The sequence below is a fragment of the Bubalus kerabau genome, chromosome 3, assembly GCF_029407905.1.
Source record: "Bubalus kerabau isolate K-KA32 ecotype Philippines breed swamp buffalo chromosome 3, PCC_UOA_SB_1v2, whole genome shotgun sequence".
Lineage (NCBI taxonomy): Eukaryota > Metazoa > Chordata > Mammalia > Artiodactyla > Bovidae > Bubalus > Bubalus kerabau.
In genome coordinates this window covers 90092301-90104947 of record NC_073626.1, presented here as the reverse complement: position 1 = coordinate 90104947, position 12647 = coordinate 90092301, and the positions used below count along the sequence as shown (strand labels likewise).

At 43.3% G+C, this 12647-nt stretch overlaps 1 protein-coding gene across 2 annotated transcripts in view; it reads right to left on the bottom strand.

Annotated features, from left to right (window-relative positions):
* LOC129646389 (lymphocyte antigen 75-like) overlaps positions 1-11463 on the bottom strand; it is a 123500-nt gene extending 112037 nt beyond the window's left edge. Inside the window, exons 1-3 of one of the 2 annotated variants that reach the window (XM_055572455.1) lie at positions 11304-11463; positions 5996-6367; positions 985-1155 (exon numbers count right to left, since the gene is read on the bottom strand). In XM_055572455.1, the coding sequence (XP_055428430.1) occupies positions 985-1155; positions 5996-6367; positions 11304-11397 (637 nt within the window). In that variant the 5' untranslated portion in view covers positions 11398-11463. The remainder of the gene's footprint in view (positions 1-984; positions 1156-5995; positions 6368-11303) is intronic. The other variant, XM_055572456.1, reaches the window with a different exon arrangement.
* Positions 11464-12647: the final 1184 nt, after the last annotated feature.

The window sequence follows — 12647 nt, the reverse complement described above, 5'->3', positions numbered from 1 at the left end:
CATTTTGAAGCTCAGCTTCTCTTAAGGAGAGATCAGCATTACTAATTTCATCAGACTCACTACTGAATAAGGCAGGATAATGTAGTTGTTTGAGGCAAGGACTCCAGAGCTGAATCTGAATTCTAGCTCTGAAATTTATTATCTATGTAACCTTAGGCAATTGATTTAACTTTCCTGTGCCTCGCTTTGCTCATCTGTAATATGGGGACATAGGCTTCCCAGATGTCTCGGTGGTAAAGAATCCACCTGCCAATGCAGGAGAGCCAAGTTCCACCCCTGGGTCGGGAATATCAACTGGAGAAGGAAAAGCAACCTACTCCAATATTCTTTCCTGGGGAATCCCATGAACAGAGGAGCCTGGAGCGCTACAGTCTATGGGGTCACAAAAGAGTCTGACAGGACTTAGCAACTAAACAACAACAACAAAATGAGGATAAATAATAGTACCTACCTTACAAAACTGTGTATAGAGTAAATGAGTTAATAAAGGTTGAGTACTTAGAATAGCACCTGATACTTGGCAGGGCCAAGAGATAACTATTGCTGCTATAAGTAATAACCATTACTATTACTGGAGCTTTTTCCTTTCTATTTACTGTTGATGCTTTTAACTTATTGGCCATTAAAAAATATTTCTTAATTTTGAAACTGTTCTATTAAGGCCACTAGCAATTTTCCTGACTGCTCCTGGCAATAGCCCGGAAGTGGCCTGGTCCTCTTCCTGAAGTATCTGTGGTACAGCAGACTTCCTCATCATCTGCCTTCAGTGACAGCATCCTGTCTTGGTTCTCTTCCTGGCTCACTTCTAAAAGTAAGTTCTTAGCTACACACGACTTCCCTGTCTTCCCTCAAATATACACTCCTTCTCTAGGATATCTGTTGCTGTCATTTTTGAGTAATCATGGGAGTCTTCCCTTTCCCCTTTGCCACATAGGAACAGTATCCTTTTCTTTCCACCTACAAAGTTCACCAGCCCATACATACCTGGTTGTAAGCAGATGCCCCACTTCTGATCATATTCATAATTTAAGGTGGTTGCACACCATGGCCCACTGCGATCTCCATCAAAAATGCACTCATGATGCCAGGTTCCATTAACTAAGAAGGGAAATTCACAAGGTCTCCCAAAAGAGTTCCCATCTCTAGTATAGACCTCTGTGGGTTGGGGAGAAAGTAGAGGAAAGAAGAGTTAAAAACTAGATACTCAGCTTTAGCTAACTACCTTCTAAAACCGTTTTGAAAGATGTTTTCATACTTATGAGAACCCAGTATCTAGGCGGGCTGCACCATGTGGCAATTCAGAGCACAGATGCTGGCTCCCTCCCTGCCCAACTGTGTGGCTGTGGGCAAGCTCTCCAACCTCTATCAGTCTCAGTTTCTGCATTTGAAAATTAGGAATAATGATATCAGCTCATAGGGTTGTTCATGAGATTCAGTGAGATGATCAGGTAAAGCTTCATTTATTGTGATGTGATGAGGAGCTAAAAGATCCTGGCTTTATCACGTAAGGATAAACTGACTACTCTGGATGGCAGAGAAAGTCACCAAAAGGGGTGTCTGCTTGAGAGGAAACCTACATTCTATTTTCTTTAGTAAGAGTGAGGCCAGCAAAATATCTTGGAATCACTGAGGCTGGGTGTGGGCTTTGAAACCGACTGTGGAGTCAGAGAGATGCACAAATAGCTCCACTGTTACAGACTGGTGGTAGAATCAAAGCTGAGAGTTTTGAGGAAGTAGGAGAATAGGCTGCTGAGTTTCTCAGCAGTCTCTTGGAGAGGGATAGGACATGGTAATTCAGGTTATGAAAGAAGAACCAGAGTCAGCAGGGCAGTCACGGAACCAGTTGGTGGCCAGCAAGGTAGCAGAACTAGCCTTTCCTGTCAACAATTTCTCCCTGGTACATGGAGAGGAACTGAAGAACAATTCCAACCTCAAATATACATGGAAATGCCAGAAGAAGTGCTAAATACTTATGTTGGTAACAGTTCTTTGGAGAGGTGTCTTATAGAACAGCTAACCCTATAACTATTTGGGTCACCTTTTCCATAATTTGTTTAAAACCATGGTTGTTATCAGATCAAATAATGACTATTATATGTAGAGGATAATAATCAGATTTTATCATCATTTACCATGCTAGTTGGGTCCCTCAAAATGTCTCATAGATTTGCTTAAAAGGGTGTTTAAGATAGAATTTGATTCCACATTCCTTATTATTCTCAATTGCTTGTTTAATGAAATGTGAGGCTTAACAGTTTAGAATGTATTAAGCAGCAGTACAAGAAAATAATGTAGATGTTTTTATTTGCAAACAATCTTTTAAGGATTTTGGTTTTGTTTTCCTCTGACATATAAATGCTTTTGAATGGTATACTTTGGTTAAAGAGCAATTTGACCTTATATTTTATAAGGATTCTACTTATTATCTACCTTTTATTTTTAACCATAACAAAACTCCCAGCAGCACATGACTGATTTCTCTTCCCATATCACAGCACTTAAAAGGAGAGTCCGTAAGCACAATGACTATGATTTGTAGAATCATGAGGGTTTTCTTTTTTAGTAAAACTTGTAAAAATGCTTTCACTTGCTCTTTCCCATAAGCCCACAAGATCAGTGGGGCAAGTATTACACTTGTCTGTGAAATCCCCATTTTTGCAGAGTTGTTAAGTGAAACATTCAGTCATTCAGCTGTGACAGGGATCGGAACTGGCTCTCTCCTTGAGTCCTTGACATATAAGGACAACGTGTGATATCAACGGCTGCCTTCTCAGGCCTCAAGTTAGTGTCATAGCTCAAAGCTGGGCTTCAATTAAAAAGCTCTGCTGTTCACAATACATTTTGAAGAATGATAAGCATATAACAACCACAACAGCAGCAGCTAAATTATGCTAATTACTCACTAAGACTTTTATTCTTACACATTCTTTGATGTTATTGGATCTCCCCAGAGAGACAGGCTTTCCTAAGATACCCTTTGAATGTATGAATTTCCGATGTTGGCAGCCTTTAAACCACATCTTACTCTGCAATAGGCACACATCTATGCGATGAGATGCTTACATAGAAAACTAACATTAACCTCTTTGGTAGCAAAAGAAAAAAACAGCTTCAATATTTAAAGAGCTTGGCAGACTTCTAAGCTGCTTAGAATTCAGACACTTCTACAGGTTCCCCACCACTGAAAGTCTACTTCCTCTGCGTGATTCACCAAACATTCAAAACTTGAGGCGTGCTAGTGTGAGGCCAAGATATCTTCATGATATAAATGCATATGTGGATGCCAGTCAAGAGCAATTAATTCATCAAATTTATACAGTGAAATTTTTTTCTGAGAGGAGCATGGCTCACACAGGATGGGGGTGAGGAGAGAGGCAACCCAGAACATAATGACAGATAAATGTTTTTATATTAGAAGTAAAAAAAATTATATAGCAGAAGCCAAGGGAAAAGTAAAGAAGCTATATTTGGGGAATGTCATCCTGGTTTTTGCCGTAACAAGCTGGGTTACCTTGAACTTCACTTTGTTGGACTCTGGTATCTTATCTTTCTTATTCTGTACAATTAGACAAGAAGGAGGGGGTGGGGTCCAAGATGAGAAGTTTGAGAGAGCACATCTAGAGAAAGTCTCTAACTTAAGACATCAGTCTCCAACCCAAGAACAAGAAGGGACTACAAAATTTTAAAAGAGTAAAATTGCCAGGACTTAATATCTGACTACTTTTGAATGGTGGGAGAGAAGAGCAGAGGAACTCTAGGGTGACTTGTAGATTTCTGACATGCAACTTGGATGGTACCAGTCACCTGGAGAGGAATGGAGAAGAGGCAAGTTTGGCCCTGGCGTCAGTGCAAATGAAAACTCAAGATATATGCTGATAAGTCAGGACTACATGCATCTTGTCTTGTTTCTTAGTTGGATATTTAGTGTTTAAAATACTGTATTTGGTAAGGTCAAATACAGCCTGTGGGCTCTTGCTGGTGAGCACTGTTCAGCTTTCTCTGGGGTGATGCCCTAGGTGGGTTTTTAACCTCTTTTGTGCCACTGATAACTTTGGCAGCCGTGTGAAACGTGTGAGCCCCTTCTCAGAAAAACATAAATGTGTAAAATAAAACACATAGGATTATAAAGAAAACTAGTTACATTGAAATGAAGGCATTTGGAGGACTGAGGGGATTTATAATTACAACTATGTCCCTCAGTTAGGAGCAGAAGACAGAAGGAGCCCAGCCAAGAAAATTATTGTTTCTGATCTTTGAACAAATATAATGAAACAAGTTAAATCCAGTTCAAAAGGCAATTTGCATGGTTCCATGTTTTCTCTTGGCTGCCAAGTGAGAGAAAGGCTTTGTAGCACAAAATTTAAGCTTGCCATTTTTAAAGTGGTATCCAAAAAGCAATTGCTTTTTAAGGTTAGGAGGAAGGTGGCTAGCAGAAGCAGACTTTTCAACTACTCAAGGGTTGAGGACTGAAGAAAAGGAAAACCCCATCTCTGATTCTCTGACATTTCCCATAACAGCAGAACCTGACATCTCGGAAGCTGCTACACCCTCACTAGAAAATGGAAAGAGGTGGTTTCTCCAGGAGAAAAACCTGTTCAGGTACAAAAAAGATGGGAGGCCAAATTTAGCTTAAGAGAAGAAGAAAAAATCTCTGTAAAGCTATGTAAATTTACAAAGAAGAGCACACATGAGATAACAAGTAAGACAAAGATAATATAATGAAATATATACAAATGTATATAGATACCCACACATTCTACATTTGATATAATTTAGAGCAACATAATGGGAAAAGATTTGCTTGCATGAGAGCTAATTTACATTTGGAGGTTTAAAAGATAAATCTACTTTCTTTTTAAACTCAAAAATTCATTATAACCAAGTCTCTAGACTCAAAGTTCATGATCAGTGCCCCCAAAGGCAAAGCAGGCAGGTCCAGACATACGATGGTATGACATACAACTTTTTGACTTTGTGATAGTATGAAAGTGATATCTAGTCAGTGAAACTGTACTTTGAATTTTGATGTTTTCCTGGGCTAGCAATACATGGTACAGTCCTCCCTCTGATGCTGGGCAGCAGCAGCCACAGCTCCCAGTCAGCCACACAGTCACGAGGGTAAAACAACTGACACACAACCATTCTGTTTTTCACTTTCAGTACCGTATTCGATAAACTACAAGAGGTAGTCAACATGTGATTATAAAATAGGCCAGGCTTTGTTTTAGGTGGCTTTTCCCAACTGTAGGCTAATGTAAGCATTCTGAGCACATTTAAGGCAGGCCAGGCTAAGTTATGATATTCATTACAAGTGTGTTAAATGCATTTTCAACTTAGGATATTTTCAATTTATGATGGGTTTACTGGGACAAAACAACATTGTAAGTAGAGGAAGATTTGTATTCATATACTTACTTTGGAGGCAACTGAAGAAAAAGTCTACTCTTATAATACTGAATCATAAATACAGTGTGATAGCCATGCCAAAATAAAAAATTAAGCCACATAATACTCTTGAAGTTTTTCCATTACATGCAAATCTGCAGACAAGAAAAAAATTCATTTCCTTTTTTTTTTTCCTCTTTCTTCTTGATTTTTAATGTAGAATGGAGTCAACCTTATTAGGTTATTTGACTTTTATCCTGTGTAGGGGACTTCCAGTTACTCTAACATTTTCTTTTCTCTGGAATTCAGGATGTTATCATGGAAAGTACATATGCTCAGGCATCAGAGAGATTTCAAACCCCCAAATGCCACAGAATGGCTGTGAGACCTCTGACGAGGCACCTAACTTCTCCTACCCTTCCCTGTGGAAGTGGGCAAATAGCACTGGCCTCATAGAAGCAGCTCAACGTTACTACTCAGGGCCTGGAACTAGAGGCCAGGTCACTTGACTCACCAGTGTATGACTCTAAGTGTGATCAGAGGTACACGTTCAAGGCCACCTGCACCAAATACAGCAGCAAATAAGTCAGAGTCCCTCTTCAGTACTCACCACGGTAAGGCTGGGCACACAAGTTTTCCTCTGAGCCTCCTTTCTTCCAGACATCTGATGAATTTGTACTTGCTATGGCGTGTCCATCCTTCAGAGCCAACTGGTACTGGGCAGCCCCGTAGAGAGAGTGATGCTCACATTTCCACCACAGCATGGCATTGGAGTCGCAGCTGAACATTCTCAAGGAATCTGTGGGTTTGGTAATATCTAGGCCAAGACACTTCTGGGACTGCAAATGAAAGAGCCGATGCTGGGACACCCACTTCCACAACATGTCCTTGGTTTCGTCGCAGTCCTTTGCCACTATCCAGTCGTTCAGCGGCGTGATGCACTTGCCTGTGTTTTCATCGACAATGGTGAATGGATCATTACCTGAGACAAGACAGGCAGAAAAGACACTTCAGGGTCCTGAATTATGTGGCCGATGTGCCTTGGCCCTGCTTGCTAAGGAGAGTGAGTCTGAGCACCCCCAAACTGTTAACATCCTCCCAGCTGTATAAACTGTAATGTTCTACACAAGGTTGGAGGACAGTGGTGGCCAGAGAGGCAGTTCAGTGTAGGATTAAGAGCGTGGGCTCTGGGGCCAGTTTGCTTGGCTTTATATTAATAGTTTGCTCTGCTATTATTTGCCGTGTGATCAGGGCGTCATTTACCTGCTGTGCATCAGCTTTCTCCTTTGTAAAACAGTACTTCACAGGGTGGATGTAAGGATAAAAGGAGCTCATACATGTAAAACACTTAGAATAGTATACATATTTGTTATTGTCATTCAGTGAGATATCCTCCTTATTTAATGAGATGAAGAAGCTCCTTAGAGCTTCTTTAGATAAGTAGCCTGTAGTCAATGACAAATATCCTGAGCTTTTTCAGGACACAATTCTGTCCTGCTTGCACTTCGGCTACTTTAGCAAGGTAATTATTACATGACATTAATGTGTCTGATTAAATTTGGAAAACTCAACAGTGGCCACAGGACTGAGTCTGTAGAGCAAGATTCACATCTGTTATAGCAAATTACAATAGTACAATTTGGTCAGTGTTTTTACAAAGGAACATTTTGTGAAGCTATAGCACAGAACATGTTGATGACCTGAAGCAGTTTAGACAAATGTAAGCAATCTTTGTCAATGAACCAAAGGGTTCTGGAAAAGGAGCTGTAAATTTTTAGTTCCCAAAAGGTACTTTCATTTTGATGCCAGCGTCACATTCAGTGGTTTTACTAACACTAAACACCTTTTCTAATAATAATTCATAGGCTTGCAGAGTTAAAAATTCTTATACTAAGGACTGGAGGGGAAATTTCACTATGCAAATAACGCCTATATGATTAAGTTCAATTCCAGTTTGAACTCTGGACAGAATTTTTGCTTGTTTTAAATAGCAGTAGCAGCACCAAGAGAAATAACAGGAACAGCAAGAACAAAATCGTTTAAAACCTTAAGCTATTTCCACTTTCAAGTTGCTATTTTAAAATACTGCCTAGGATTGCAGTTAGATCTGTTTGAATAGCAGCTTCCATCCCTCATTCTTCTTTGACATCACTCTGCTGTTCCCTACCTTATGAACACACACAAAAAAAGGAAAACATATTATCTCAGAAGATTATCAGACTATGATACAGCTCTTTGCCAATCTATTCCCTCTCACCTCTCTTGTGCTCCCAAGTATTAGGTACTGTAGCAGAAGCAAAGGAGTCGGCTTCTGCGGGAGAGTGGGCAGTGCACCCCTGCTGGGTCTTCCCCTCTCCTGCTCTGTAATCTCCCTGCTCTCCTTCCTGAGCACTTTGCTCTGTGCTCTTTGACCCAAGATTTTCCAAGTTGCCTTTGCAGAATCTAATGGATTAGCTACAGCGCTTAGAACAGTGGCGAGAGCAGTAGATTAAGGAGTTAGGGGTCCTAGACTGAAGATCTACCTCTGTTTCTGGTTAGCTGGGACACCTTGGGGAATTCAGTTAATCTCCTCTGGGTCTTCTCATCTCCAAATGTGAGATGAAAGCAGTAGAGTATAAAAATCTAAGTTACTTCCAGTGCTAACACTCTGTGCTTCCACTAATTCAGTTTTCCTAGCCTTGCAGGCTTTACAGGGCTCTGCTAAGTTCACTGCATATTGTTTTTGAACAGATGTCCACAACTTTATTACATCATGCCAGTAGCATTTTAGGTCATTTGAATTCCACTGGGCATGTGCACTTAGGTGACAGTGCTGCCTTATAAGTACTCTGGAAGAGAAAAAAAATTTACCCTTTCCCATTTGCTTCCCTGGTAACTCACACAGTAAAGAATCCACCTGCAATGTAGGAGATCCAGGTTCAATCCCTGGGTAGGGAAGATTCCCTGGAGAAGGGAATGGCTCCCCACTCCAGTATTCGTGCCTGGAGAATTCCATGGACTACAGTAGAGGGTTCCATGAGTCAGACATGACTGAGTGACTAATGCTTTCACTTTCATTTAATATATGTTTAACTTCTAGGACACCCATGGACTTAACAAGATTGTAGAAATTCTGAAAGACTATAGGAGAGGTGTGGAGTAGCTATGTTGAAAAGGAGTTGCCAAGCTTCTAACATCTATGATTGTAGATACTTGTCTCATTCTAAATCTATCTTTTAACCACATATGTAATATTAATGCTTGACACCAATAGTGATCACTTAGCTAATACATTAATTATTGATATGATTTAAGGAAACTTGTCATTAGTCTTCATATATAATGTGTAAGCATTCATACATAATATATAACCTAGGGAGAGTCTTGTAGTCTCATGATAGTTCCTCATATCTTTCTTTACCCTTACAAACAAGCTGTTCACTCTGCTCCAGTCTTGTGACCCTATTGGGAAAGTAGGTTGGGGTGGGGGAGGTCTGAAAAATGTGAAAATAATTTTAAAAATTTGTTAAATAAGGGTCTATGAAATATATCAGAAATGTATTATACTTTGAAATGGTGATTACAGAGCAATTTATAAAACAGATTCTTTACTGATAGCCTTATATTGCATCTTATTCACTTTATACTGGCCCTAAAGGGAATTTTAATATTTACCTACAAATACAATATTGAGACAAGTCTAAAAGACAGAGGTTGATGAAAAGAAGCCTCATCACCTCATCATCCCTAGAGCACTTTTTTAAATGTTTCATTTTATATAAACATTCTACTGATGTTTAAGAGGAAATAGCTATGTAGCATTATCATAAATTGAAAATGAATTTTTAGACCATCACAGGAAAGCTCTTTCTTATTGTCTGATTGTTAAGTAACTCCTGTGTTACAAGACCCAAACCAAAGAGCTTTGCACATTCCAAAGGGAAACTGGGCCTTAACATTTTGTAACCCACAGACATATGGAGAGGAGATGGTTTTGGAAGGCAAGATGGATGAAGATTGCAACTTTTTTAGTTTCAGGGGAACTTCCTGAGTCCACACTGTTAAGCATTTTGTGGAGCTGCTACTATATGTGCAGAGTGTACACTAGGAGAGACCCAGAAGTCTGGATTTGCCAGTTCAAAAACAGTCCTAAAGTGATGGTTGGGTCCAGAGCAATGTACTAGGAGTCAGAAAGTCATGGAGTTCAGATTGGGTGGTGTGGGCTGATGAAAACCTCAGAAGTCTCTTAAGAATTAATGTACTTCAAGCTGCTAGCCCTCCAAGGAGGCAAAAAAGCTAACTAAGCAATTGGCATCCTCCCAAGGACACAGAAGTACTTCCCCTGCATCTGAGTATTGGAGACCGCCTGCACAAACCTAGCTGCACACATGTGATGAAGCACACACCATCACCAGCATCTTGAAGCTGACATAGTGCCAAACAAGCTACCCAAATGGCTGAGATTTCAAAATCCCAGTGCTTCCCTCAATAGGGCCACAAGTCTGACCAGAGCAGGCGCTCAAGGTGGGGAAGGATGCAGGAAAACAAACACCTTTGAGGACCTCCTGCAAGAAGAATGGCATTAAGTTCGAGCTCTTTGCTCTTGATTGATGAGAGAGGCCAGGAATTGCAGAGATGGCAGAAATTAAGAAAATCTTGAGTTCTGTGGGGGAGACAAAAGAGATAAAATAAAGCAAATGCACGTGGAAGCCAAGTTTAGTGATTGAAAGGCTAGTGTGTTTCCATTACAGTTAGCTGCTGCCATGATAATTTTCTCCCTGGATTATGGGGGTAGGCAGAACAGAATTCTCACAGCAATAAAGGCCTTTTGGTAGTTTCCAATATGGGGGGATCAAAGAAGAATGCAGAAGGGTGAATCAAAACAAGGTCAGCGATAAAGTTCTTGACATAAGATGATGCTACTCATGATCTCAACAATCAGACAGTAACTCAGTTTAACTGCAAAGAAAGTAAATACCATAAGCAAACTGAAGTTTTTCAAAAACTCCCTTGACCAACTTTTACTTCCTCATTCTGACATGATGACAGAAGTGGTAGGTGGGGACAGCTCACTAATTATCTGTGAAGCAGCCAGACTAAGAAACAAAGTCCTCAGTACACCTTTGCCAAGGCAGAAAGAGAGATTAAAAGCCAACTCCGGGTGCTGCCAAGGGGTGGGGGTGGGGCAGGCACTACTCAGAGCATCAGCGAAGGGTGTCTGCTCCTCGTCCTGCTTCTCAAGTGAGAGAGAGGCAAGAGGTCTCTGGGCAAGCAACCTGGGCTCCACTGCGGGAACTTCGACCTCTGGGGTGGAGGTTGGGGTAAAAGTTTGGAGCCCGATAAGCCAATTAGAAGAAAGAGTCACTGCTCGAGGCATTGGGGGAGGGCATCATATCAGAGTCTTGGCCATAGTCACTGTAGAAGACATGGCTTTTTGACGGGCACCAGGAACAGACTGAAGTCAGAGAATCGCTGTTTCATTCTGGCGCTGTGGGTGGAAAGCTCCTCTTGACACTGAGTGGCCAAGGTGATCAAGGGGCGAAGGAGGGCCGAGACGGCGGGATGCGGCGTGAGGTGGGTGGGTGGGTGAAGGGGCTGTTGAGAAAGCTCTAAACCCTAGTGAAGCAAGATTTTAGAGGAAAGGACGAGGAAGGCGCGGGAGACTCGTTCAGAAAAGACACTCGGGGTGCCTCCCCTACGGTGGACTCCAGGCCCTCCGCACGAGAAAAGCCCTGCGCCTCCTCTTCCCACTCCGTGCTCCTCCAGGACTCCGGAAGGTAACGGAGCGCCTTCTCCCCGCACCTCCCTTCCGCTCACTTGTCCAGCAGAGGTGACAGGACCCCGGCGCGCAGCCGAACCCGAATCAAGAACAGTCGGCCGACCGGGCGGCGTCGAGGTCCCTAGCCTGCCAGCTGGCCGGCGGACGCGCCCGCGGTTACCTGAGCGGCCAGAGGGCTCCACCAGCCCCAAGCCCGGGAGGAGCAGCATTAGCAGCTCTGCCGCACGACGAGGGGTTGCCCAGCGCGTCCTCATCCTGAGCCGGCCCTGGCGCTTCAGTCGGGTCTTCGGGGGCACGCGGCACCCAGCCCTCCGGGTGCGCCAGGTCAGCCCCTTCACCGCCTTTGCCCCCAACCCCCGGCCTCCCGGGGAGCCCCGGGCCCGCCCCCGCCGCCCTCGGCCAATCGCATCAGCCCGTCGTGGGTCCCAGGGCGGGGCGGGCGGCGGGGGCGAGCGGGGCCCGGAGGTGGCGGGCCGGATACCGGGCGGGAAGACTGCGCGTAAAGAGCGTTGCGCACCTGCGTTGGGCTGCCCTCCTAGGCTGGAGAGCAGAGCACCGCGCAGACTAGGGGGCCAGGAGGAAGCCCCGCCGCGTCTTCAGTAAAGTTGAGGAGATGCGGCACTGACTGGGACTTGGCACCGCCCTGGTGGGTGGTCTGCCTAACGCACCTCAGTCAGTCACGGCTTCTTCCTTTCACGCAGCTGGCCTGGAAAGGCACCCGCATCCCCTCGTACCCGAAAGAACGAAATGTGCACCCATCCTGTTGCGACTGTGGTCGAGCCAAAGAATTCAGTCGTCCTTGGCACTGTCCTGAGTATTTGATAGTCCAAACAAAGGTGAGGTGATGGCTCAATGAGGTTGCACAGGCAGTTGTTAAAGTATTAAAAGCAAGAGTTATTTAGGTGGCCTATAGGAGTTCCCTGGTAGCGCAGAGGTTAAAGCGTCTGCCTGCAAAGTGGGAGACCTGGGTTCGATCCCTGGGTCAGGAAGATCCCCTGGAGAAGGAAATGACAACCCACTCCACTATTCTTGCCTGGAGAATCCCATGGATGGAGGAGCTTGGTGGGCTACAGTCCAAGGGTCGCAGAGTCAGACACGACTGAGCAGCTTCACTTTCACTTTCACTATAAGACTTACAAGGATGACTAAGTCGTGTAACTGGCCTTTACAAGTAAGCTCTTTTCTTAATAATCACTTTCACTTTCACTATAAGACTTACAAGGATGACTAAGTCGTGTAACTGGCCTTTACAAGTAAGCTCTTTTCTTAATAATTAAACAACAATTATAATCCACTATCACTTTTCACTTTCATCCATTGGAGAAGGAAATGGCAACCCACTCTAGTGCTCTTGCCTGGAGAATCCCAGGGACCGGGGAGCCTGGTGGGCTGCCCTCTATGGGGTCGCACAGAGTCGGACACGACTGAAGCGACTTAGCAGCAGCAGCAGCAGCGGAAGTGTGGAAGTCCGCATCCAAAACTGGTCATTGTGAGAGTAGACTTT